General features: G+C 42.6%; 6 protein-coding genes across 15 annotated transcripts in view; 4 read left to right on the top strand and 2 right to left on the bottom strand.

Moving 5' to 3' along the window:
- Positions 1-10,158, bottom strand: part of kcnq5a (potassium voltage-gated channel, KQT-like subfamily, member 5a) — a 28,260-nt gene extending 18,102 nt beyond the window's left edge. For all 9 annotated transcript variants that reach the window (XM_037271443.1, XM_037271449.1, XM_037271445.1 and 6 more), the window contains exon 1: positions 9,599-10,158. In XM_037271443.1, the coding sequence (XP_037127338.1) occupies positions 9,599-9,966 (368 nt within the window). In that variant the 5' untranslated portion in view covers positions 9,967-10,158. The remainder of the gene's footprint in view (positions 1-9,598) is intronic.
- Positions 10,159-10,646: 488 nt separating this feature from the next.
- Positions 10,647-12,222, top strand: cnrip1b (cannabinoid receptor interacting protein 1b). The gene is given in 4 exon segments (XM_037271452.1): positions 10,647-11,163; positions 11,648-11,712; positions 11,715-11,791; positions 11,893-12,222. Coding segments are annotated over 4 exon segments (486 nt in total). The 5' UTR covers positions 10,647-10,984; the 3' UTR covers positions 12,058-12,222.
- An 882-nt stretch (positions 12,223-13,104) lies between these two features.
- Positions 13,105-18,254, top strand: ppp3r1a (protein phosphatase 3, regulatory subunit B, alpha a). The gene is made up of 6 exons (XM_037271399.1): positions 13,105-13,332; positions 15,845-15,884; positions 17,179-17,355; positions 17,475-17,534; positions 17,609-17,793; positions 17,984-18,254. Exons 1-6 carry the CDS (start codon positions 13,330-13,332, stop codon positions 18,029-18,031), a joined length of 513 nt encoding a protein of 170 aa, XP_037127294.1. The 5' UTR covers positions 13,105-13,329; the 3' UTR covers positions 18,032-18,254.
- Positions 18,255-19,589: 1,335 nt separating this feature from the next.
- pno1 (partner of NOB1 homolog) lies at positions 19,590-21,075 on the bottom strand. Its single transcript, XM_037271398.1, has 7 exons — positions 20,788-21,075; positions 20,564-20,710; positions 20,407-20,490; positions 20,273-20,333; positions 20,078-20,195; positions 19,922-19,992; positions 19,590-19,797 (listed from the first exon to the last, which is right to left on the bottom strand). The coding sequence occupies exons 1-7, from the start codon at positions 20,974-20,976 to the stop codon at positions 19,730-19,732; spliced, it is 738 nt and encodes a 245-aa protein (XP_037127293.1). The 5' UTR covers positions 20,977-21,075; the 3' UTR covers positions 19,590-19,729.
- Positions 21,076-21,283: 208 nt separating this feature from the next.
- On the top strand, positions 21,284-24,175 carry wdr92 (WD repeat domain 92). 2 transcript variants are annotated; one of them, XM_037271396.1, is made up of 8 exons: positions 21,284-21,597; positions 21,835-21,935; positions 22,009-22,139; positions 22,725-22,826; positions 22,954-23,069; positions 23,213-23,347; positions 23,548-23,645; positions 23,756-24,175. In XM_037271396.1, exons 1-8 carry the CDS (start codon positions 21,412-21,414, stop codon positions 23,961-23,963), a joined length of 1,077 nt encoding a protein of 358 aa, XP_037127291.1. In that variant the 5' UTR covers positions 21,284-21,411; the 3' UTR covers positions 23,964-24,175. The 2 variants fall into 2 exon arrangements, with proteins under 2 accessions (XP_037127291.1, XP_037127292.1); XM_037271397.1 differs by lacking the exon at positions 21,284-21,597 and having other exon boundaries at positions 21,835-21,946.
- Positions 24,176-24,957: 782 nt separating this feature from the next.
- c1d (C1D nuclear receptor corepressor) lies at positions 24,958-27,412 on the top strand. The gene is made up of 5 exons (XM_037271432.1): positions 24,958-25,050; positions 25,132-25,273; positions 25,343-25,409; positions 25,489-25,544; positions 26,409-27,412. Exons 2-5 carry the CDS (start codon positions 25,136-25,138, stop codon positions 26,625-26,627), a joined length of 480 nt encoding a protein of 159 aa, XP_037127327.1. The 5' UTR covers positions 24,958-25,050; positions 25,132-25,135; the 3' UTR covers positions 26,628-27,412.
- Positions 27,413-27,706: the final 294 nt, after the last annotated feature.

Below are 27,706 nucleotides of genomic sequence, written 5' to 3'. Positions count from 1 at the left end.
GAATGAATTTATAATGAGAGTAGGTGGAGGGCCGCGTCGGCCAATTAATGGAGTGAAGGTCGAGAAAAGCAAACCGAACAAAGTTGGAGGATGTTTTGTGTCGGCCTGCGCATCGATCTACTGTGTTGTTTGTTCTACTTGGCGCGGAGACACGCAAACACACACAACAGACGGTAATCAATCCAGAGCCCCTCTCCAGTGAGAAGGTTGGCCAAAGTGTTGCTTGTTGTCGCGGCAACCGGGAGGAGAATCAGACAGGCCGTGACAGATAGATGGTTTCCACATTACGACTGTGCGTGTGTGTGTGTGTATCCAACAATTAGCCACGGCCCTAATCACCAGGAAGGAGGTGTGCGTCCTTTCGCTATCATTACGATCAATAATACATAAAGGTCGTGAGGAGGGGGGCGGCCCATAAGGTGTTGGCCTCCAAATCCATTTAGCAGAAGCAATCGTTTAGCAGCAACTATACGAGCTCAAAGTGGAAAAATCGTTAAAGGCCTGTGTGGAACTATTTCACTTCAAAAAAAGAAAGTGCATTTTTTGATTATTTTTGTTTTATTTTTATTGTGTTATTATTCAAACATTTTACATAATTAAATAATTAACTTAAAGGAGAAGTCAAGTCAAAAAAAATATTTTTAATGAGACGTTCTATGCCCCTCCACTCAGCTGTAGCCCTCAGAGATATTCAAAACTATTGGTTTCAATATCGTCAAAATGGTCTCAGTAATCGGTAACGGTGCATTGAATTCGATGATTTCGGCGATACGGTATCGTTAGCAAATCGTGCGGTACTGCACCGCACCATTGTAAAGCCCTAAAAAGCCTCCAGATGAAAAACGTGGCGATCCATCCATTATTGTCCATTTTGGGTTCAAGCCAGGCCTTGAGAAGCTGCTCTCAAGTTCCCTCTCTTTAATGCGGCTGGGCTGAACGCATGGGCGACGCAACCGTAACTCATCCCGGGAACATCGCCTCCTCCTGGCTTTACTTAACAAGGTCAGGAGACGACAGGCTAACGGAGACATTTGTCACGCGGCAGTCGCTCCTCGCCTATTAGCATTGCCATGTGTGTGTGATCAATAATCTTTTTTTCGACCTGTCACGTTTCTGCTGGCAGCCGATTTGGGGTAATGTTCTTTTCCAAAATAATGTGACCAATAACAAAAAACCTTAACTTTCATCTAAGATATCTGTTTCATATCGGGGGTCACGTTTGGGTGAATTATTTAGCAAGTGGAATATGTTTAGTGTTTTTTTGTAAAATACATTATTATTCATATAAATGTCCACTCATTTACTGCCCATCCAACTCAAAAGTACATCCCCAGTCAAATTTTCCATGGAAAGTTAATAAAGTAGTGTATCTGTCTCGGGGTGCTATTCTTTGCCTGCCCAAAATTATATTGCCTCTACTTGGCAGCACTGGATCGCATTAGGGCAACGTTGAAGAATGAAGACTATTATATGAAATCGGTATAGTGCCAGCCACGGTATTAAAGTCGTCTTTAAAAGTAAGAGAGCCGGGTCGAGATAAATGAATAATAAATGATTGAAGTATACGAGTCGGCTGCAGGCGTCTCTTTTATCGTTCGACAATGGATGTCAAGGGAACTATCGGGATAGTTAAGAGTTCCTTGTCGTTTGACTTTTTTTTTTTTCTCGTGACACGAAATGACGAGGATAGGATAGCGGTGATGGTATTTTTTTATAAAAGCATACCAGAGACACAATTTATTACCATGGTGACAGTTTGGACAATTCCATATATAATTGATCTCAATGGGAAGTTTTGCTCAATAAATCAAAATTGTATTGGATGAAATGAGATGCTGACTCATTCGAAGATAAGCGGCTAATGTGAGCTTCCAGCATGGAGGTGGTCGGCTCCTTGCACAGCTGCTTGCATTCTCGGCGAGCATGTCGAGAGAGGGAACAGTTGGAGCAATTGGAGCGAGAAGTGCACACTTGCGCAGCATCGCGCCATGTGACGGAGGGAGGGGCATTTAGGAAGTGTGCAACAAGAGCTCCTCGAACAGGACGTGGGCACTGTTGACCGTCCGTCTTCCAAACAGAGTGCGCTGTACTAAGCGGCTGACGAGATGGAATCATTGTGAACCGAGTGTAATAGAACAAAGTGAATTATTAAGCTATAAAAATACAAACGACATTTGTTATTGCTTTGGCTGTATCGCAAGTGCCAGAGGCTGAGCTGCTCTGTGTTTGTTCACCGAGTGACCCTTACCTAATATGTTCCATGTGGCCTACTGAAAAATCCTAATCCGAATACATATACCGTTAAAGCCCTCAATGGTGACCTGCTTCTATTTCGGTTGAATCAAAGTTTATGGCTCGCACACTTGCAGACACACACACACACACACACACACACACACATAGGGAGAAAGGAGCTGCGATACTATCCAAACAGCCAGCTGTCCTGTTGTGTCAGGCCGCTTGCTCTGTTGGCTGCAGGCCTGGGAGAAAGCTTACTTTGACAAAACAGAGCCTCACTCCGCATTAGGCCCAACTCCCGTCAATGGACTGGGCCCAAAGCCTACAAACACACACATACGCACACATATGCACACACGCAGCACACACAACACACGCCGCCAGAGAAAGTGTCTCCCACACTTTCATTCACAGGGACATTCTCTCTCTCCTTGTGGCTTGTTCCCCATCACCCGAGGATGCCGACACACACGCACACACACGTGAAAAAAAGCCAAGCTTTCAGTCTCAAATATGAGCTGCCGATTACTGTCAAAACGCTGGTTGCCAGGGGCAACCCTGACTATGCTGGCAGATATCAGGTTGGTTTAATTTACACTACAGTGAAACCAGCAGTACTTTGACAAAGCCCGTTACGTAACCCACCTGTATCAAATCTATTTCATAATTTAAAAGTCGGGATGTTTCGATATCATATTTTTTTTTTGCAGACCGATACCAGTATGAATTATTCAACTCTTTCAATCCTCGCGAGTAGCGATACCAGGTAACCGATACCGCACTTTTCTCCCTCTTTTAAGAAAAATAGCACTGTATTATATACTAAATACAAACTAAAATGTAAAAGACAATGTAACATGATGAACCCGTTCATTAGGTAATGACTACAAGTACAGCGGTATTTGTGTAATAGGCATGGACCTTTAAGGGGCGTGGCCGAGAGAGCAATTTCAGATCATAATTTGCCGTAATTACAGTTTAAACTAATAATACAGCAAGATGGTCTATGAGATTAAGCCACACAGGTCCAGAAAGCAGCATATCCATTTCCTCCCCCCCCCCCTCGTGATTTCCTCCCTCGCATCCCGTCATTACAGCAGCGTCATGAATCACATGGGAAAAGCTAGCAGCCGATCAAATGGTATCACGTCTTGGAATTGATAGAAGAAAGCCACCTGGGATAAATAGCAGTGATCAATTATTTACAATGTGTTAGGAAGGTTTGCCTTGGATGTTTTGTACACACACACGTATACACACACATACAAATACACACATATACACACACACATTGACAACCTACTCAAATATTCACTCGCTTGAGGCCCCAAATGGTTTGATAGCTCAATGTTAAGGTATACAGATGGATTACTGGAGGCTGCCTGATGCAATCAAAATGCGGCATCCGAGAGAGGTAGTTAAAAAAAAAAAATTGTGAATTTCTAGAACCGAGTTTTGGATAATATTTTTATGAAAATTCTGTCTTAAGGCCAAAAAACAAGATTGGAATGTGGAGGATTCAAATAATATGCAGCGTAGATAGATAGATAGATAGATAGATAGATAGATAGATAGATAGATAGATAGATAGATGGATGGATGGATGGATGGATGGATGGATGGATGGATGGATGGATGGATGGATGGATGGATGGATAGATGGATGGATGGATGGATGGATGGATGGATGGATGGATGGACAGCTGCAATTATTTGGACAGTATAAGGGAGGAAAAGTCACCATGGACAGCTGCAATTATTTGGACAGTATAAGGGAGGAAAAGTCACCAAAATGTTTTTGTTAATTTGTTAATTGCCTCATCAGACACACACTAAGCTGAGCGCACACTTATTGCGTGATCGGCTCGCATGTCACAGCACATCCGCCGTCCTCAACATCCCTCCCAATGTTGCACATTCTCACCCTGACTTGTGACTGATGTCTGCCTCTTTGACACTTTATGGCGCAAAAACGCTTAATGTACGAACGACACGCAACCAGCTGCAATCCAACGCTCGCGTGGATCATGGCGACAGAACGCGAGAGGTGTGATAAAACAAACACCAAATAGGAGTTTAAACTAGTTGGTGACATATCGTGAGCGGTAAAGCCAATTAAGGCGTCACTGTCGATTAATACAATTTTGAGATGTGTAGCTTAAAGGGGCGTGGCCTAGTGACGGACATTCAGGAGCTGGGTTGGCTGGTTTATCGACACGTGACGTGTGAGTGTGAGTAGTGGCTTAAAGCAGATTTTGCATCTGTCTCTAGTCAATAATCATCTTTTTTTTTTTTTTTAATCAATTTAGCTTTTAGAAGGGACCTATTCAGAAATACTCACATTAAACCTACAATTTATTATTTCTATTTTTACACTTATGGTTATATTCCATTCCATTGTGCTAACATGATTTCTTTTCCAATTGTCTCTACTGATATGAATTTTAGACCATATCACCCAGACCTTGGATGATGTGAGATTTTTGGAACATAAAACATGTGCCTTGGCTCAAACAGGACAGCAAATGCTACACCACAGGGACATTTAATCCCCCTTGAACAAAACGCGGAGTGTCACATTAAGCTACACCTTTAAATATATCTTTTGTTGTACTGTATAAATAACCCCGAATGAAAAAGAACAGAGATGTGAGGTCTGCATAACAATCACAAGCGTGAAAAGCTTTTTTTTTCCAATGAGGTCACGCTGATTCATGTAATAATAATCGTCTTTTGACACCGACTGGCTCAAAGCGCTGCTGATGCTTTGGAGATGGATGAGAAAGGCTCCTCCGGGGCTACAAAGGAAAAAAAAAAAAAGTCAAGACCACGGAGGAGCTGCACCTTCCTCAAGCACGCATGCAGAAAGTAGCCATGGAAAGAATCTGTGGTTTGCGTGAGGTTTAGCGCCACATTAAAAAGAAGCACTGCGTGAAACCGCAATGGAGTGGAGCGCAACGGGAACGGATCTGGTTCCTGTCATGTGCTACAAGTGCACTCCATAAAGACAATACACACGACCAGGGGTGTCCAAATTACGGCCTGGGGACCATTTGTGGACGTTCATTTTCTCTCCTACGCCTGCGGTGGGTGTGAAGCACCTGGCCTCTTACGAGTATTAGATGTCAGACTAAAATATTAACACAATTTAATAAAGACTCTAAAACTGGGCAGGGGTGAATATATTCTAGTGGGATACAGGTTTGACAAACTATTTATTGCCTTAGCTTAGCATACATAGCATAGCAACGAAAAGGTCAAAAAGTGCCTCTGAAGATGTTTTCAGTTTCTTTGCCGTAAAAGTGTGACGATTAGCATAGCATAGCATACCATAGCATACCATAGAAGTGCAAGTGAAATAAAAACAGGGTGGAAAATTTTGTCTTGGAAGATCAGCATAATAGATTAAATAAGCTGCTAAGACAGCGTTATTTACTTTCATCGCATGTCTTCCAAAACATCCGTGGAACTTTCCAAATAAAAGCCTTCGTGACAAACATGATTTCCACCCATTGGAGATGATTACTGATCGCCTGACTAACATTGGGAGGAAAAGCCTTTTCCATTCACACCAATGTGAGCAGCTGTGAAAAGAAGATGGAGAGGTTTTTTTTTTCTTTTCTTTTTTTTTTTTTGCACAGGACCATCGGTGCACACTGTCAAAATTGCAATTCTCTTCACTCAGACCAGTGAACGAGGCACCAAGGCCATTGACACCTTGGAGGTTGTTTTTATTTTCACGCCTCGGGGCAGAACCTCAGGTGGTTTTCATTCTCTTGATACCCCCCCGAGTGATTTAAGGCCAAACAGTGAACTCAAAGGAAACAACACATACAGTACAACCTCCTTCCTTCCTTCCTTCCTTCCTTCCTTCCTTCCTTCCTTCCTTCCTTCCTTCCTTCCTTCCTTCCTTCCTTCCTTCCTTCCTTCCTTCCATGAACTGTACAGGCGGGCAATGTTTGAAATGGAACTATTTTGTCTCCGATGATGTGTAGCATATGTGGAGTATGGGGGGTGAAATGCTTGGACGTGACTGAATGCAGAAAAAGGAAATGAGAAAACTAGAAGTGAAAAAGAAGGTCAAATGACAAGAACAATTTCGAGAAAAAAAAAAGACATTTTTTTGACCCATTCAAACCATTCCAATTTCGAAATACTCAGCTCATTCAGAACATCTTGATAGCCAAACGTTCCAAATAAAATGTGCAATAAAGAGAATTTGACATTACTCCCTCCTCCTTACACAATTTTTGACACATTCAAACTATTCAACATATTTTGCAAGCTATTCCCAAATGTGAAAATGACAAAAAAACAATTAAATAATCATGTGAAATCCAAATAAGAAAATGAATGGACAGGAAACTGTGCATCATCTTGAGCGTGCGACTGTGGCTGGAAGTCATTTGTGAATGCGTGATTTGTCCCACAGACTTGCTTTTTTTTTTTTTTTCACGCCATCTCATTAAGCAGCCGGATGTTAATGCTGCCTGTTTTCCAATGGGAGCACTATTTGGCAAAGAAGAACAAGATTGCTCATGTTTATATTCACATTGTAGTCGGCAGTCCATCGATGCAGCTACGCATTGAAGATTCCACGTGTTTACATGGATTAAGAACACACACGCTCATACATAAGCCACACACACACACACACACACACACACACACAGACACACACAAAACCGCATCTGTTTCAACACAACCGAATGATCAAAGTGAATATTTCTTTCATAAATCACATACTTTCTTGTGTTTGTCTGCGTCTCCGTGAGAGGATGACACATGTGTGTAGCATCTGACTCTGGGCGGTTTTAAGTTTTTTTAAGACCAAAAAAAAAGGAGAAGAAAGTTTGGATTGTTACTGGAAACTTTTTTTTTTCTTCCCCTGAACAGCTGAAAGATCCCAGCAAGTCGGCACGCACCTGCAGCGACTTTTCTACTGAGAGTTTAAAAAGTCAACCCGTAGCGCTAAAAATATTGAGGTTAGTGTTGTTGTTTTTTTAAATAAAAATAAACAATTTGAATAAATACATTGTTTTTTGCAGTTTCATAAATTTCAATTTTTTTTACGTTATGTTTTATTTTTGAAAGAAAATAAATGATTTTCAAAATTGCAGGTCACAAATGCTAACCACTACCCACCGTGCTGCCTTTAGTACAAATGAAATGATTTTTTTTTCTCATTAGCTCATGTAGGTGCGCCTGTAACGCATAGCTTGATGTTGTTAACCTATATTAGCTCATTTGCATTTAAATATAGGTTGGAGGAATGAAACCGCCCAACATCCAGCACACGACAACATGTGGGGTGAAGAGGAGGATGAAGCGTCGAGCAGATGTAACGACTTAACCCGTCGACCTCAGCTGTCCCGCCTGAGCAAATAAAAAAATAAAAAACCATCCACATCCTGCTGCCCGCACATACAGTCACTTGTATTCATGTGGACATGCTACATAGAGCAGATGCTGTAGCCACAGTTAGAGATCTTTTTTTTTTAATAAATTTACCAAAATATCCCGATAAGGATTTTCGCTTTGTCAATATGCTGTGTTTTATGTAAGATTTTGAGGGGGGGGGGATGAATTGTAATCAACAAACCATACTTTCAAAACAGTATTTTACATCAAATTCTAGAGCCAAAAACGAAACTGAATCCCGTGTCGAAATAAGTCTGCGAATGGTTAATACGCGTGACATGTTTACAAGCAAAGAGACACATCTTCTTCAGCTGCGACTTGACTAATTGCTTAATAGAAAGTGCATGTTGTTTTTCCAGACACGCACACAATGGAAATGGGCCACTTTCACACCAAAGTAGAGGCGGAACTTTTTTTTTTTTTTTTTTCCCCACACAGCGAGTCTCTCTGTGTCTCCAGATCATTGGGACGGTCACGCGAGGAGGCCCCCGGCTAATATTTCAGTCAGCCTGCACAGCTGACAGCTCGTTGACCTTCTCTAAGAGCCCCGGCGCATGTGCCGCGGGCTTCCAGTCTTACATAAGTGCACCGAGGAAGCTGTCGGTTGTCGAAGCGCGACTTCATCCAGGGGGGGAACGGTGCGAAATGCCGCCAGATGACACCCCGTGTTGTCATGAGCAAAGGTTATCTATGTCTAATGACTTGATTTCCTCAAGTAGGCTCTGGTAACTTGTACGACTATTCTGTTATGTTTACCTCGAGGGTGAGCCGCTTATTTGATGAAATTGATGATTCAGTAATTAATCGGGGAATGGTATCTACTCAGAGGCGTAGCCAGGAATTTTTCCAGTAGGGGCGCACGCCCACAGGAAAAAAAATCGAACATCACCCACGCCGTTCGCTGATCGCTAAAACAACGTCCGGGAGGCAAACGGTGAATGGATAACATCGCGCACATAGAATAGCGCAAGCACATTCGCGCAAGACCGAAAGAAAAAAACGGCATGAAAATGAAGAATCGAAAAAGCTCGATTTTTTTATTTTATTTAATTTTTTTTAAAAAAAATTTCAACCGGGGCGCAGGGAGTCCTAACCGGGGCGCCGCCCCGGCTCGCCCCGGCTTGGCTACGCCTCTGTATCTACTCAAGTGGAGGTCGTTCGTGTTCAGTTGATGAGAAACTTTTGTTTCTCCGGAGCGATGAGGCATTTATTTCTGTAAGTGGATGACACATTTAGCAATCATTTGAGGAATGGCGGTTAGATAAAGCGATATTCCGCCTTTGATGGGTTTTGTGTGAAATGCAAACAAATGATATCGTGACACGGCCAGAGGATCATACGTGACCAATTAGTTGATTTACCGTCTGTCATTAGCTGAACTACTCATGCTCGACATAATTGCAAGTTATTTCCAGTGCTTCGTGTATTGCTCCTTTCACCCCATTTAAAAGTCAGCAGTGCAGCTGACATGTCAGCCAGGTGGGTCGGGTGACCTGTTGACACTTGACGATTTGTCAGTTCATTAATTACGTGCGATGACAGCTCAAGAGATTTCGAGTTGAGATTCCGTTAAAGTTTTAAAATGCTGGTGGAGCTGAGGATGAGGATGCACGGATGAACTGTGAGTCAGCGCTTGGAATTGAAGTGGATCAAACTGGGAGAGGAGAACTTAACCATCCTCTCTTGGTCTCTCAACGGATGCGACAGACGATTGTTTACGTTTCAAACTTACCATAGAAAAGAGACTTAATAATAGATTTTATTTGTAATAAATCGGTCAGAATTTCTAAATAAGATCATAAATTGTTTTGTCTACAATTTTTGGGGTTAAAAATGAATGAATGTGACCATTGTATTGATTAGGGAGGCTGAGCACCCCTAAAGTTGACAGTAACAGCAATTCAACGTGGAATTGTGATCATAATAAAAGTGGACTCACACAAAAGCGTGGTAGACGAACGCCCACTCTCGGGGTCTCTCCAAGACGTTGTACAGGTAGTTCTGGAGCCAACGGTAGCGCGCGTTCCTCCGGCCGCCCTGCGCGCTGTACGCCAGCGGCTTGCCCAGCAGGCTGAGCCGGGCGCCATGCTTCCTCCGGTCGGCGGCACCGGGCGGCCCAAGCCCATCCCCGGCCACGACTCCTGTCCGAACCGCGTGGTTCATCGTCGTCTGGCCGAACTCCACATCCCTCGGGGGGAAGTCCCGCGCCAGGCGTCCCGGGGAAGTCTTGAGCCAGATTCCGGAACCGACAACACCGACACCACAACCGCCGCCGCCGCTCTCGTCGCCGCCGTGACCCCTCGGCATGGCATCACCGGCACGGGCGTGGAGGGCGCTGGGATACCGGCGGACATTCACACGGGGCCGGTGGTGGCTCCACTAGTTTAGGGTAGGTCTTTTTGGAGACTTTTAGTGTACACTCGTCATCTTTTATGGTAATGTGGCTGTTCGGTCCGAACACTTGTGTGCAAGACAGCGGAAGAGTGGGGTTGTGAAGAAGTGGATCCATGGAGACATTTGTGGGGAAGGGGTGGGGTGGAGAAGGGGGGGGGGGGGGGGGGACTCACCCCCTCCCACTCGGGCTTCTTTCTCACCACCCTCCTGAGGTGACCGAACTAAACTACTCAGACGAACTACTCAGACTACTGTAAAGTAGAATTCAACTCATTTACTAGTAGTTTTTAATTGCGTCACCAACTTTATTTTTTTTTTCTTAATTTATTTGCGCATAGTGGGCGAAGATTATTCACACTTTTAAAATGATATTTTTGTTCTGTAAAGCGCTTTGTTGCGGCGACAGCTGTTGTGAAAGGGCTATATAAATAAAGATTATTAGCCCTGAGTTATTTTACAAAGGAAAGGCAGTACCGCTCTACATTGAGACGAGAACATTACGTTTACGCTTTTCCAATACTGACCCCGTGTGTCTCAACATTGTTATTACACCGCAATTCGATCAGTGATTTTTCATTTTCAACCACCTTTTTCTTAATACCACGGTATCATTATTTTAGAGAATGGTGCCCTAAAATATAATTGGACCTTTATTTGTCATTTACGTTTCTATTTATAACTGTTATTTGGCTGAGAGAGAAAGAGAGAGAGAGAGAGAGAGAGAGAGAGAGAGAGAGAGAGAGAGAGAGAGAGAGAGAGAGAGAGAGAGAGAGAGCAGTGCTCGGGATTATCATTAGACGCGTTCTGAACATTGGATTGGGATTAAAGCATCGTGCCAGTTCAGGCTGCGCGCGCAACACTTTCCTTTTGCGAACGGACCCATATGGTCCCAGGGACACCATCCCGGATTTAATTGGACCGGTGTGTGGACATGTCTGGCGTTCCCCAGCTCGTCAAAATCGGCATTTCGCTGAAGATGCTTCCTAACAACACTGCCGTCTACTTCAAATCCGACGGAGCCCGATTCGGGCAAACCCGAACCATCAAGCTGCTCACCGGCTCCAAGTACAAAATCGAGGTGGTGGTAAAACCCGGAGCGGTAGAGGCCACGTAGGTAGACCTCCATTTCTGATTTGATTTGGGATTCTATCTGACTGGTGACCTGAAATCAGGTTCAGGCATTAGCACAGGGCAGACAAGGACTCAAAACGTTTTTTTCCCCCTGTGGTCTTCATGATGTCGTGATGAATGTTGTGTGTTTTCCCTTTACTTCATGACTCTATGCCTAAAAAAGATAAAGTGCAGATTTTTAAATGAATCATGGAGCCAGGTTTTGTGAAAGTAGGTCACACACAGGGCATGATGCAAATGTCAGACGGTATTTGGGGCACAGCTGGAGAATGAATCACTTGACTTGGCAGCTAAAATAAAAAAATAAAATGAAGCATATTATAATCAGCTGGGCTGGTTGAAATCCTAGGCCGACCTAAACGCTAGGATGTCAGAACGAGAAGGTAAGCAGAGCTGCGTCTGTAACTAGGAGGAGCATTTTGCTAACAATGTATCACTGCTTCATCATTTCTTTTTCTTGCAGGTCGATGAGCTTGGGGGGAGTCACCTTTGCCCTGGAGCGGCAATCCAAGGACCCTCAGTCAGTGGTCACACTGGCCTGTATGACACAGAGGGCGTGGCGCACACCAAGAGCGGCGAGAGGCAGCCGCTTCAGATCAGCATTGAGGTGCGCGTTTACTTAAAATCAGAAGTGATGTAGCCATATTTTAAATGCATTCATGTTGTCACGCTAGTACATGATAAAAATAATTGCTGTGTGTGTCGCAGTTCACCGAGGCGGGCACATTTGAGACGGTGTGGCAGGTGAAATACTACAACTACAACAAACGGGACCACTGCCAGTGGGGCAACAGCTTCAACAGCATCGAGTACGAGTGCAAACCCAACGACACGCGCACACTCATGTGGGTCAACAAAGAGACCTTTATTTGACACGTACTTGTTTGTCTTGGTACATTTTGGAAATATCAAATTGAAAACATTTACATCTTGATTTTTAATGTAAACATCGATCTTAAAAAGTACAGTAAACTGTTGTGTGGGGGTTTGTGAATTGTTGACTTTGGCAACAGCATGAGTATTTTTATAAATGGTAAAAAAAAAAAAGCTCTACCGGTGAGGTTGTGAAAGAAATGGTTTGTGTTTCAACAGAATATTCTATACACTGTTTTGAACCCTGTATTTTTGCTGAGTCGACAGTTTTTGTATTATTATATGATAGAGTTTGCATTGTCTGTTTTCTCTCTACCTCTTCTAATGACACCTAATATAAACCCGTCAAGTGTGTGAAATCTTTATATCAGATTTTTTTATGGTCCATCTTGTGTTTTTGTCCAACTATAATGTATCTTTTGTACAAAAGACATGCATTTAAATGCGTATTGTTGTTTTTTGTGATTTATAATTTGCAATTGAACTATGCAAGAATAAAAAACACAAAGAACTGAAGAGGTGTTGAAGAGGCCATGCTAGCTTGTTTGTGTGTAGGTGCTTTTCTGCACAGCTTTGCTTCATCTTTAAAGCCATTTAAAATTGAACTGTGGTTTAGAAGGTCCAGCGAGGATTTAACGAGCATGCGTGAGACAAACTTTGGTCTAATGATGGCGTGACTTAAGTATGTTAGTGGATTAAACGTGCAACAGAAGCAGTCCACCTGTATGCATACAGGAAATCCTAGATGGAGGCAATAAGGCACAATGCAGTGACGTTATATCGCCACCAAGGGGCGCTCAAACAATTCATTACTGGGAGGGAAACCAACCTGGTAAGTATTTAGACATTTATAGAAATCATGGAAATTACAATGTTACAAATAGCCTATACAACAAAATGTTTTGAAAAGAGCAAAACAAAAAACAATTGATCGACCTTTGTTGATTTAAGTTCTCAACCGCCACAATTCGAACATAGCTCGGAAATCCCATATTTGTGAATGCAACATCATAACCCCGCCCCTCAGTTCCTGGCTGTCAGTCACAACGAGTCTCCTCCCCCTAGCGGCTCTCCCAAGCCGGTTTCCCGCTGCAGTTGGAGCTTCGGCAAAGGAGGAGAGCGAGACTGGAAAGAGAGCCCACGAAGTTGCCTGTAAAACGCCGAGACGTGATCGGCTCTTCCCCCGCTTAGTGGACATACCGCGGCGGCGTTCGGAACGCTCCCTCCACGGTCTTCCTCACATCGCCTGGGTCTCCTCAACCGAACAGCACCATGGTAAGCTGTCTCGCGCGCTTTTTTTCCCCTTGTCGATCAAATACGCCATTTTATTGCTTATTTGGCTTTTAAAGTCGACGTCACGACGCCCCCTCCTCTCCCGAGAGGACCTTCCCTTTCTCGCCCACTTCAGTGGCTCATCGTCCTGTCCCTGTCAGGAGAGGGCGGTGGTGGTGGGGGGGCTAGCCTGTCAGTAGCCTGAAGCCTTTGGCCCACATTCGCGCCTCTTGATCCCTTGTCAGTGGTCTTGTTATTTTTTTTTCCTCCCAACGTTTTTTTGTGTCAAATCCTTTTCATGATACAAGTATTCAAGAACGTCGTGTCAAATGTCGAATTTAGTGCCCCCCCCCCCCCGGTGTTTACAGTCGCAACTGTCATTTCATAAGGAAGTAGTTAAAGCCAGATCAACAGTAATCCAGTGTTGCAAAACTGTGTCTTCAATTAAATATAAATTATCTGGAGTGGATTAGTGGTCAACACCCCTGCCATGCACTTGTGAGGTTTGAGGTTCAAATCTTGGCTCCTGCCTTCGTGTGCATGGTGTCTCTGCAGATTTCCTCCGTCCATAAAAATGCATGTTAGCAAGACTCAATAGGGTGTTTCCCTCGTCCCCCCAGGGAGCATCTTCTCACAAGCACAATGAATACGTTTGAAGTTCTCTCAGCAGCATTGTGTGGCACCAAAAGCCAGCTAACCACCATACTGCCCAGAAACAAACTCACAGTTGACAACAACATAATTGACTCCAACTCATAGGATGTCCTATGACAATATAGAGTCCATATTCTGCTGCAGAGCAATCAAACGCTGCTGCAGCTAATACGGAACAAGAGATAAGAGCTTCATTCGCACATTCACGCAGCCCACTCAGTTTTCAGTACATCGCTGCAGTTGTGTTGGCACCGCTTTGCAGCACTACTGGTGGGTAGTGGACACTTTTTCTATAGCGCTGGCCTTCAGCTGCTTTTTTTTTAAACAGTATCAGATCTATCTGGGTATTTAACATTTCACATTTTCCGGACTTTAAACATTGTTCAAGTTGTTCCTTATAGAAGGACGTGCACCTGATGTGCAAAAAATATATATATTTAGTTTTGCAATGAACCTTAGTTTCGAGTGCCAGTAGCTTGAAGCAAGCCCTTGACCTTCTTTTGGAAGAATTGTTGACTCTCAGCCAAACTGCTGCTTGTTGTGAAGTTCGCCGGCACCATCATATCTGTTGTTGCCGACCTGATCGACAACTCGTATCCCGAAAAACGTGTAAATTGAGGTGCCGGTGTACTTGGCGGACTGAAAAAGGCGGCTATAATGTTTCTTTTCAGGTTTTATTCAAGGTCTTATCTTGTCACATAAACTGTGATTATATGTGTGGGTTGACTTGTGGAATATGCCCCCCCCCTCTTGCAGGTCTATAATTAGCTATGCTTATTTGGGTTGCCAGCCAGACTCTTACATATGCAAAACTAGTGTTAGCATTTATTGATTGTGAATGAAACATTCATTATGAATAAGGACGCACAATGCCGCCTCTCCTTCTCCATCCATCTTGAATTTATTCCATCTGAAGAGGATCGGAGTGGGTTTCCGCATGTGGATATATCCCGGGTGGTTCGTTGAATCACCGGATTTTAATTTTTTGCATTTTGACTTAGATGTCTCTGAGTGAGCTACAAGATTCTTGTCTGTCGCTCGTCTGTTAGCTCGTGTAATCTCACGGCTAATTCCGCCCGTGTTTCTTTCCCGATCTTAAAATACCACAACCTCTCTTAGGCTGGATTTACATTGTAGGGCCTAGTGGCCAATTCCGATTGAGTGCTCGATTTATTTAAAAGAATCTTGTACATTTCAATTACGCATATCCGATATGATTGAGTGTATATTTATGGAAAATAACTACCTCAACATTAAAGATGACTTGAAAAAAACAACAACAACCAGAAAATAAATTAGTAACTCGTAAAATCAGATTCTAATTCGCCTTTTTTGCTATTTTGCATATCCGATTTGTAACGCACGAGAGCCAAAAAATGTCACTTGAACCGTAGAGCGTAAATCCAGCCTCAGGTAAAAAGGTTGTCTTGGCACACGGCACGGCGCTCATTGTCTATTCCTGGAAGCTGACAAATGAAAAAAGGGGGGGAGTAGGTTAGTCTGCTGTGATTGCATCATCACGTGTCATGTTTCGCAGCAGTTTTGCAACAGGGTTTTAAGCTCGGTGTTAACAGAAGAGGAAGAATGCTGACTTTACAGCTTGATTTTGAAAATATATTGCTCCATGTGGGGGGTTGGGGGAGGCTGCCCGACAGACAATCGATTGCTGGCTTGGTTGGTATCGTTAACGGCTGCGCCCTGGTTCAATATGCCAAGCAAAAAAAAAACAGACGTTATGACCATAATTAGCAAAAGTAATATTTTGTAACACACAATATTTTTCAGCAAATGTTTTGGAAGAAGGCACGACTTTGCGTATGTCATTCTAATATCAATAAGCTCTCGTTTCTTCTCTCCTCAGGGAAATGAAGCCAGCTACCCCTTGGAAATGTGCACGCATTGTAAGTATTGCCACCACTCAATTATGCACTATTTACAGACTTCCATGATTTAGTTCACTTCCGTTATGAAATTAGCGCCACGATATCGCAGCTCGTTGTCGCTGGCAGCGTAGAAGCGCTAAAACGGGCGCACCGTCACGTGCCGTTTCAATTAGTGCCGAGGCCGTCGCGGGGCCGGGCTATATAGTGAAGACGAGGCTCAAGGACTGTAAGGATGACCTCCATGGCGCATGATTAACAAGTTTTAATACTTCATTTGGAGATACACGTTTTGATTGGATAGTCACATTTTTTTTCCCATCGCATAGAAACGATGTCAACATAGTAACCCAAACAGATGGTCCATATTTAGTTGAGACTTGCTAGCATTAGTCTCCAGGCATAATGCCACAATCGAGGGAGGGGGTAGAAGTGGTGGTGCGGTTCTATAACGAATGACCCAGAACTCAACCCATGGAGGATCTCCGTCGGCAGCCTCTCTACCAACTCACCGGAGACTTGACCTCTATTTGACAGAGCTCGCGACGTAGAGCGATATGAGCAGGGAGCCTCGGGTCTTAGATTTCATAACCTGGGCGTGTCCGGTGGCATTCCACCTCTGGCGTGCCTTTAATATGATGTCGAAATCGCGGCGGTAGCGAGCACACAGGATAGGGAGACGGTAGAGGTCTGTTGGAAAAGTAGCTTAGATAGTCAGCGAGCAAGGGGCTAGCATCTGGTTTCAAAATGTCAGACAGCGACAAATACCCGTTTAAATGTCGTTCAAGCTTGAGCCAGAAGCATGAAGGCGTCATTAGCCTGTCTGGAGTTTCTGATTGGACCTCCTTGTTGCGAAGGGGTTTCCCTGGGGGAGATTCCCTTGAGTCAGATGGAGGGTCAGGTTTTTCAACTATAAATAACATTGGAGCGTAGGATAGTGGCCGCAGCATTTTCACAATTCTTGAAGGTTGATCAAATCTAGAATACAATGTGGTTATCGATTCTAGTTCTGAAACTCACATCCTGGACCTTTTGGTAAACAGCAGATGTCTTCCACTAGCTTCATTCACCCTCGCAAGACATTTTTGGGTTACAGTTTCCGGAATGCTTAAGTGCTGACTTGAACTATGTGATTGTCACCCAAAAATCTGAGTATACATGTGTCGTTTGGACTCCCTAATCAGACCAGAACACAATGTGCCATCTGCACGCCGCAAGCCATATCCTTGACCTACTTGCAAGTTCTATCAAGGAATTGGGACTTTTAGATTCTTTACAAATCAGCACTAAAACGTCTCATGTTTTCCCATCTCAGTCGACCCGGACGAGATCAAGCGTCTGGGGAAGCGCTTCAAGAAACTGGACCTTGACAACTCGGGCTCGCTCAGCGTGGAGGAGTTCATGTCGCTGCCCGAGTTACAGCAGAACCCTCTCGTGCAGAGGGTCATCGACATATTCGATACGGACGGCAATGGAGAAGTGGACTTTAAAGGTGGTTTCTCATTGCCCCAGTGTTGCCGTAGAGACGTTTGTGTACTCGGATATCGATCCTGACTTATCGTACAGTAAGTCAGCTCTGCGTTTGTTGACTTTGACCCTTTGCCATCACAGAGTTTATCGAGGGAGTGTCACAGTTTAGCGTCAAAGGCGACAAGGAGCAAAAACTTCGATGTAAGTTAACTCTTGACAGACTATTCCCGGAACAAGAAAAGTATGTTGTATGAGTTTTTCCCCCACCCTTGCAGTCGCATTCCGGATCTACGACATGGACAAGGATGGCTACATCTCCAATGGAGAACTTTTCCAGGTACTAAAGATGATGGTGGGCAACAACCTAAAAGACACGCAGCTCCAGCAGATTGTGGACAAAACCATCATCAATGCTGACAAAGACGGCGACGGCAGGATATCATTCGAGGAGTTCTGCGCGGTGAGTCGGAACTCTCTCCGGAGTGCGCTGATTGTACGATGAAGTGATCAAATACACGAAACAGCGGGGGCCCCAAAATTGAACCCTGTGGAACACCATCCAGAAGTGGTGCAGAGCAAGACTCAAAGCAACTAAGCGTTACACAAAAGTTCTAAACCACTCACTAGAACCTATTTCCATTCCTTTGCAGGTGGTGGGCGGTCTGGACATACACAAAAAGATGGTGGTGGATGTGTGAGCGTACCACCACCTCCCTTCTCGACCTCTCTCCAGCTCGTGCAAGTTTCCCCGCCCTCCTGAGTTCTCCTCGACGCTCGCTTCCTCCGCCTTGTTCGGCTAAATCAAGAAAAACCCGCCTCAGTGTCCACCAGCGGAACATTTCTGTGTCGCTTTTCCACAGCGAAGCGCCTCGTTCAAGTGTTAAGTGAAAGGCAGAGGCTGCCTACCAGGTAAAAAAAAAAGAAGAGAGAGACTGAAGGACGAGGAGGTGACTCGTAAGATGAAGGGAGGGAATTCCATTTTTTTTTTAAATTTACATATTTATTTTGTTTTCTTCTATTTTATACGTGAGAAAGGTATGGATACATTCAGTCACACTTGACTTAGAACTAGATGGTCGAAGTGCCAAGCTAACATATCCACGCACACACACACACACACACACACACACACACACACACACACACACACACACACACACACACACACACACACACACACACACACGCACACACTTACAATTACTCAAAATGTATTTTCAAAATTTTTAAGAAATGAGAGGATTTTGGTGAGACAAACTTGAACAACTGTGAGATCATCTTTATTCTCTGCAAAAAATTTCCTTTACATTTTTTTTTAAAAAGGATCTGTCAGATCGGCTTCATTTATGGCTCTTTTGGCTCGACATGCCTGGAACAGTATTTTGCCCTTTTTTAGCATTTGTTAGCTACTTAGCACTTTTGTTGTCACTGGATGGGGCTGGAATAAGAATTTTAGCGTTTTGGGTAAATCTCTAAAACATTTTTGCAAAAAATAGAACATCTTTCATACAATGTAAATTTTAGGATATGTTTATTGTTAAGACAGGCCTGAGATGACAAAATATTTCTCCAAATATTTCCAAGTAAATAAACTGGAAGTGGGTGGGCTGCTTTGAATTAATAATCAAAACTGGAACCTGCATGATGTGGAAAGGAGATTTTCTTTTGTGCATGTAGAGATGAACGCATTTGGAACGAATAGTCTTGTTTACACATGGATGCTGATGTGAATAGAAATCATCTACACAAAATGGATGTTGCCAAATGGTTGGTCTCCACATGAACTTAACTGCAGTACAATGCGTGTCATAATATTAACTGCCACATACGCTTTTTTTTTTTTCTTCAATATTTTGTATATACTATATCTTTGTTAAACGCACTTCTGTCTCTGTATAGTTTGACACCTTTATGCTTTGGTTTGGAAGTGCTGCGTCTTGAGTTTGTGTGTGTGGGGGATATCAAATATATACTGTATTATGATATAGTATTTAAGATTTTTGTTCTTCCGTTTTTCTGCATGCTGCAATTTATGCTGTGGGACTGTTGGAAACTTGATACAACTATATGAACTTGAAATATTGTTTAAATAAACTGAATGGTTAAAATGAGTTGTCCCTTTTGTATTTTTTTGAAATAAATTGAAATGAGCATTTTTTCTTTAACAACCTTTAGTTTCAGACATTGTATTTAAAAAAAACATTTTAATTTCCACACAAGATGACCAATCTGCACAAAATGGAGCGAGTCTACTGATGATTTGCATATTTTTTTATATACACACAAAATTTACACAAAAACATTCACCCCACCAATCTCCGATTCCTCATATAATGTCAAGTCCATGATGATTCAATTCAAATGAGCTCTTATCAACCCCAGCACAGAAGACCGGTTCAGAATCTTTCTGCAGCTCTGCTGGCGACCACCCGGATATTTCCGTAGACCTTCGAAGGTGGACTTCCTGTTGTGGATAAAGATTAAAGATTTTATTTATGAATCAAATGGACCACTGAGAGTGTTTTACATTTTCAAAGTAGCAACACTGTAATTCTCAATGGCTGAAATGTAAAATAATTCTTACTTACCTAGGATGAGGTTGCATATGGCTGTCCGAGCCATCCTAATGTTTTGAAAGGAGCCCAATAAGTGGACTTTGCTGTGGACACAAACCATCATGACAATGATCAACACATAGCTCCAGAAATCGTGTAACAATTGTGGCTTATTTTTCATCAACTGACGTGTCGGCCAGAACGATGCGAGTCTTGGTAACGTTTTCGATGGTGAATTTGGTTTTCCCTCCTTTGCCTGCGATCCTGCCAATGGCTCGGGACAAATGATCGCCCTTCAGCGGCTTCACTGCAAGAACAGAACGCCCCACAAAGAATTTGACCTTTCCATTCGGTGGGGTCGACATTGTGAGAGGTTATATTTACCGTCTGTAATGTCGAAGGATTCGAGAAAGAGCTCGTCCAGTCTGACCAGAGCCAAGGCGTCCTGGGAAGAGACCACAAACAGATATCCATTTGTATGAAGTTCGATTGTAAAAAAAAAACTGTAATACACTTACTTCAACCTGGAAGCCCAGAATGAAGGCTTTCACAAAATCTGCTGCTTTAGTGAGTGACGCAATGTCTTGTGTTTCTTTGCAAGTCTGCAAAATATACACAATAAATCACCACTGATGTCATTTTCCGCTGGAAATGACTGCAGTGTTAGACACTCACTTTTATCTCCACATTTCGCGTTTTGAGGTTGAATCTGACTTGAAGCTGCAGGTTCTCCACGATGGGAGTGAAGATCTTCAGCCAGTTCTCCTTTAGCGGTGTGTAACGGTGAGCTGGGACAGCCACTTTACGCATCTGATCCGCTCCCTATAGAATGCAAACGTTTACATTCACACTTCTGCTATATATTTTAAATAGTTTACACACAATACGATCGTTAATACCCTTAATTTGTCTTGCGAAATAGGTGGAAACTGTGGCCTCTTGCTTGCTACTGGACCCTCTGTGTCCATATCAGCTGCCTCGCGTTTCCTCTTTTGGCTCTTTTTAGACTTAACTTTGATAAAACTGTCAGTGTCATCCTGCTTTTCTACCGCGCCAGCTTCCATTGCGTCATTTGTCCCCGGATCCATGGTGAAATTCACGTTTAAAAAGTGCGATTGTGAAGTAAAAACTAGGCTAAATCGTGAGCCTGGAGTGTGATGATGTCCTCGTGCAACTGGAAAGACCTAAAAGGACAACGTCGATTTCGCCTGAACAAAACAAAAAGCAAAATGTAAATAGGGATTATTTCCATGTCTAACATTACAATGGTACCCATGTTAATTTACCATAGGAGAAACGAGCAATGTTATTTTTTGATGAATATAGGAAATGTTTATTTGAAACAATAGTGTTTTTTTTACAGGCATATCTTTAAACAGTAGTAGTCGTGACGTCTTTCGTTTCGGGCACGTAGGTTCGTTTCTGGAGTTTAAGGAAGGTTCTGGCATCATGTGTTTGGACACGTACTAGCTTAATTTTCTCACATTTCAACATAATTTGGCGTTTATTGTGGGCCAAACGATATGTCGACGCCACTTTCGAAGCCCCAAATCATCGCACACATCCAGAAGAGTTTAAACTACACCGTTTTTGACTGCAAATGGATCCCGTGCAGTTCCAAGTTCGTGTGTCTCGGGAACTTCCCGAGAGGAACTGGAGTCATTCAAATGTACGAAATGCAGCACGGAGAGGCTCAACTAATCAAAGAGGTAAACATTGACATGTCATCTATTTTTTTTAAACATTCGTGAGATAACTCACGGTTCAAGACTTTGGGGAAAAGGGGTTTTCGTTTTTTTTGTTGGTGCCTCGTCTCCATAGCAACGGGAGACCTTCAAACCCATCAGGGGGCAAATATTGTTTTCAAAACAGATAAATCACACACACAGATGAAGATGCCACAAATGAGACCTTTAGTTGTAAAGATGGTGTCCTTTGTGTTCCAGGTAGAGAAAGCCAAGCCTATAAAGTGCGGCACATTCGGGGCTTCATCTCTTAGCCAAAGACATATAGCAACTGGGGACTTTGACGGAAATCTCAACATATGGTAATCTCTAAGTATGTGCAGACGAAGGCCTTTAGTTTAGCTTTCTAAAGTGGCTAACGCAGCAATTCTACAGGAATCTGGAGGAGCCCAACATCCCGGTGTACTCCGTGAAGGCCCACAAGGAGATTGTCAACTGCATCGACGCCGTTGGCGGCCTCAACATCGGCGACGGTGCCCCAGAAATTGTGACTGGAAGCAGAGATGGTACATTTTTGTTTTACTGCAATGATGATTTTGCCCACTCTTTTTCAATTGAGGTGTGTCATGTTTATCGTACTTTCATGTACCGTATTTTCCGGACTATAAGGCGCACCGGACTATAAGGCGCACCTTCAATGAATGGCCCATTTTAAAACTTTGTCCTTATATAAGGCGCACCGGACTATAAGGCGCACCATTAATGCATCATGTCAGATTTTTAATCCAAATCATTCTCCATTTTATCTTTTTTATTTCACCTTCAGACGCAACAAATTACTTTATAATCACAAAATAATGATCCATAGTCTTTTTGATTCATGATTCATAGTCTTCAGCGGGCCACTTATGACTGATTTCATGACACAATGCTGAGGGCCAGTTTAAATTTAGGACTTTGGTCCATATATAAGGCGCACCGGACTATAAGGCGCACTGTCGGCTTTTGGGAACATTTTAGGTTTTTAGGTGCGCCTTATAGTCCGGAAAATACGGTAAACAGATCTTTTCATGAAATAACTTTAGGGGTCAAAAAGAAAATAATATGACAAACAATGTCTTCTTCTAACAATATATCTTCTTCATTTACAGGTACAGTGAAAGTGTGGGACCCTCGGCAGCGTGACTCGCCCGTGGCCAACATGCAGCCCGTGGAAGGGGACACCAAGCGAGACTGCTGGACGGTTGCTTTTGGTTCGTTGCATCGCCATGGCAACTCGCCCTTTTACCAGTTCATTTTCAAGACATTTTTTTATTTCTTACATTATTCCTCACCTCATATGATTCATATGCCCTTCTGAATTGGCAATTGTGCTCACAGGCCACGCCTTCAACGATCAAGACCGCTGCGTGTGCGCCGGCTACGACAACGGCGACATCAAACTGTTTGATCTGCGTAACATGTCGCTACGTTGGGAGACCAACATTAAGAACGGGGTGAGGACCAGACACGTGGAAAATCCTGAGTATTAATCACTGCTAATCGTGTTCTTTTACCCTTGAATTATTTGCAGATTTTTGCTATCGGTAGCAGGGCATTCTACGAATAGCCGTTCATTTTTCCTCCTATTTTTCACCAGGTGTGTTCTGTGGAGTTTGACAGGAAGGACATAAACATGAACAAGATGGTGGCCACCTCGTTGGAGGGGAAATTCCACGTCTTTGACTTGCGGACTCAGCACCGCACCAAGGGTTTCGCCTCCATTTCCGAGAAGGTAGTATTTATGTTTTTTTTTTTTTTTCCATTTGTGAGCTTCCAAGGGATATGTGGGGAGCATTTTCACAGCTGCAAGTGTTTGTGTCTTCCTCTGCGGTTTGTTGCCGCCATGATTGACAGCAGGCGATGTTTGCTAGCGTTAGAAAAATTTAGTTTTAATTGAGTTAATTTGATCCTCTTTTAATATTTATTTTTTAGGCTCATAAATCAACCATCTGGCAGGTGAGACATTTACCTCAGAACCGAGAAATCTTCCTCACAGCTGGCGGCTCAGGCAACCTTCATCTGTGGAAATAGTGAGTCAGAATTTTCAAATGTATTTATCCTTGGAACCTTCCCACCAAGCGTCTTCTTTCACCTTACACAAGTCAGGCTTTTTAAAATAAATCCCCCCTTTCTCAACTAGCGAGTATCCCGCCCAGCGCAGCAAGAAGGACTCGGACGGCACCAGCGTGGGCGTGGCTGGCTCGGTCAGCCTGCTTCAGAACGTCACGCTGTCCACGCAGCCCATCGCCAGCCTGGATTGGAGCCCCGACAAGCTGGGCCTGTGTGTCTGCTCCGGCTTCGACCAGACGGTGCGCGTGCTCATCGTCACCAAACTCACCACCGTGTGAAAACAAAGTCACTGGGAAGTCGAAAGACAAACTGGACCTTTTTCAATGGGATGTGGCTTTTTACATGTTGAAAAATAACCACAATGTTGCCTCTAAAGTGATAAATCCTGTTATTAGGATGTATAAAAAAATAACATGGTATGGTTGTTTGTCCAAATATTTGTGTGAAGAATTTTGTTTTCTACAATTAAAATGCTCTTAAGTTCGGAAAACTGTTTAAACTGCTTATTGAGTACATTTGTAATTCTTTTTGGTATTACACTGCCACCTGGTGCCCAAAATATACAGGCCAGGCAATGTGTGGCTTGAATGGTTAATAGCATTTGAATTCATTTAATAAAGGCCAATTTACCTGGATTGAGCCGGTACCAAATGGAAAGTCCCTCAAAAAAGTAAAACACATCTCGGTCTCTATTAACACAAGCTTGAAAGTCCCACCCTTGTATGGTCCTTTTGAAGGAAGGGTTGACTTTGAAATGAAGACGCTAAAAGGTCAAAGCTGGCAATTTGATCTTTTCTTCCTGACCTTTTGCTTCATTTGTCCTCCTGTGGTCCCCTACTGTCACATCCTTCACTGGATAGCTTGCAGGTAAATGATGTGAGGCTTAAAGTATAAAAAGACCCAAATATATGATGTGGAAGCTGAAATTTAATCACAAAACGATGTGAGAACGTTTATATTCAACTGACTTGAGCGAGCACACAGTGAGTACGTCATTACGCACATTCTCAAACGGTGTGGTACTGCCCTCTTGTGGAGATAGTAAGAACTCCATCATGTCGTTTGGAAAAGACAAAAACGACAGTGCCTTTTTCTCGATATCTTGGAATTATTATATAATTATTAACAATTATGTATAATTTTTCCTTTTAGAGTTCGATTACTAGTTTATAAAGGTAAGTGAACAAACTGGTTCGCTACTACATACAGTATTAGATAAACGACTAACAGTGCACACTCCAATAGATAGAGGGCGCTGTAGAGCAGTCACATCCGTTTACCTTACGTCACATCCGTTTACTTTACGTCACATCCGGGTTTGATCAGCGTGGCGAACGGAGAAGAGCAAACATTAGTATCCTACGGGTAAATTTCAACAGCTTTTCATTGTTTTCGTTCATGTAAGGCTTGCGTAATTTTACCATCAATATATTGGTCGTTCCACAGAACCATGGCGGCAGACGGTAAGACGGACGACTATCCTTACGAGATAGACGAGCAGCTTAAAGGTTTCGAATCGTCGGCGGCCTCTGTCAAAAAAATGTTGGGCACGCTCATGTCGAAGCCCAGAAATGAACTGGATCAAAAGGTATGTTTTGCTTAAATGGAAGTTGAATTGGCGCTTATGTGGAAATAAAAAATGTTGTTCTGTCGACAGTTGGATCCTTTAGACATGGCCAAACTGGATCTGATGTCTGCGTACACACTCAATTCTTTATTCTGGAGTAAGTAAATACTCTCTTTTCTCCAGTCTTTTCTTTTAAGTTCGTTTTTCTTAAAAATACGTTTTACCGTCTTTTACAGTGTATTTGGTAACACAAGGTATCAACCCAAGAGAACATGGCATCAAACAAGAACTGGTATGTACATCTTTGGTCTTTTTGCCACCATTGCTACATTTATTCACTGTCTGTATCAGGGGTGTGTACATTATCACTTAATCATTACATTGTAATACTTGCCTTCACAATTCAATATAAACCTTGTATCTTGCCTCCACCATTCCTTGTCAATTCAACAAATCCTCTGAATGATTTAATTCAGAGGATTAGTTGAATTGACCTGGCCAGCGTTGGCTGCTTTTTATGTGATTTGCATTTGCATTGCAGCGACATTTAACCGGGATTTAAAAAAAAAAAAAAAATAATAACACTAAAGCAAGCTGAAGCAAGCTTTATCTACTTTTAAAACTGATGCTTGGGGACATGCCAGCGAAATGCCACCAAAATTTAATAAGCGAGTACACATATTAGAACCGAGATACGCGATACCAACTTGAAAACACGCTGGAAGTCGCCGTCCCGAAGTCGTACGCTGAGTTGAAGACGACGATTTTTTTGTCGTTGGAAACGGCAAGAAGAATGCCTCCTTCATGTGATGGTTGGACTTCCAGAGCGACTGACCGCTACGTAACTATCACTTCTCATATTGTTGAGAGTAAAGTTTTTTTTTTTTTTTTTTTTTTTACTTTAGTACCCCATGTTCAAATTATTTTTTTAGCTTTTTTATTTTTTTTTAGATGTTTTAGTGCTAAAATGTAACGTAACATGCCACATATGGTTTCACGGCAGGATTTAATATTTGTGGATATTATAATTGTTCTTTGTAAATATTTTGACTTGCAGAATAAATCTCTAAGTATTTGATTTAATATAGAATTAAATTGTAACTTGAAGAATAGAAATGGACAATGTCCATCACTAGTGCGTTTGTGTGCCTCTCAGGAGCGAATAAAGACTTATATGAACAGAGTGAAAGCCATCACGGACAAGAAGAAGGCGGCTCGTCTGGATAAAGGTGCCGCCGGACGCTTTATGAGGAACGCCCTCTTTGATCCGAAGGCAAAGGCATCCAAAAATCCGGAGGCAAAGCCATCCAAAAAAAAAGCAGCGGACAGCAAAACACCTGACGCGAAGCCAGCAAAGCGGACAAAGAAAAACTGAGGATGTTTTAGAATGATGCAGAGCTGATCCAACATATTTTGTACTCATGATGTCTGACAAAATGTCGGACTGTATTATAAGCTTAGTGGAAATTTATGATAGTTCTGCAACTTTTAAGATCAAAGTGATTCTGTGAATCCAGTTAGTATTACATTTTTTGTTGTCTTTTGCATTACTGTGTGTTGCTTCAAGGAATGAAACTTGAAATAAACACCTGCATTCATGATGGAAATCTTTGTGGTGTATTAAAAGTACACTATTTTTTATTTGTTTTAATGAAAATTCAGTCATCCTGTAGAGGTCATTTATAAACATTTATTTTACATTAATTCATCCTCAGAGGCGATTCAGTGTTCACTCCAATTCAGTATAATAGGCAATACAATATTTAAATGCATAATATAAATATTCATGAATTCCCTTCTCTATTTAACAAAGTACAAATTTCTGTCAAACTCGTGATGTAGTAAGCAAAATATTAGAAACAACTCAATATAATGTGACCAGAATAATTTTGTCTTGTGTATAATTAAAACCAAGCAAGAATGTTTTTTTTTGTGTAATAGTTTTTGATAGGCTGCTTGTATTTTCTTTAGTGGTTTGCTGTTGTTTGTAAATCAAGCAGAACATTACTCCCTGAAAGAGGCTCTCATGGTAACAATTAGGATATGCCCTGGAGGGGCGTCAAAAAACTTGTGATTAGAAAATAGCCCAATACAGTGTAGCCATAATGAGACTTCCCTATATAATAACCTCTGTCACTTTTAATAAACACATGCCCTTTGTTTTCCTTCCTGTAATTCGCTCTCGGAGAGTCCAGATCTTTATCTTAATGCGCCTGCCACTCTTGTGGGTCCTTCTAATCAAGGCCGGGAAACAACGCGGCGGCGGTTTTTCAATCTGGGGAATTTATCGTTTCATTCTTTTCAGCAATTCTAAACGTTCCTGCGGCAACGTTTGCCTGCTCTTCCTTCTTTGTGACTTTTAGTTGTTCCCTACGCCGCTCAAAGACGTGTCAGATTTTGGCATGTGGTCTTGGTGGAAAATGTTTTTTACGATCGTTGAATGATCGTTCGCCT

The sequence above is a fragment of the Syngnathus acus genome, chromosome 15, assembly GCF_901709675.1.
Source record: "Syngnathus acus chromosome 15, fSynAcu1.2, whole genome shotgun sequence".
In the NCBI taxonomy this organism is placed as follows: Eukaryota; Metazoa; Chordata; class Actinopteri; order Syngnathiformes; family Syngnathidae; genus Syngnathus; species Syngnathus acus.
Note: the sequence above shows the minus strand (reverse complement) of the source record. Positions and strands in the feature narration are given on the sequence as shown.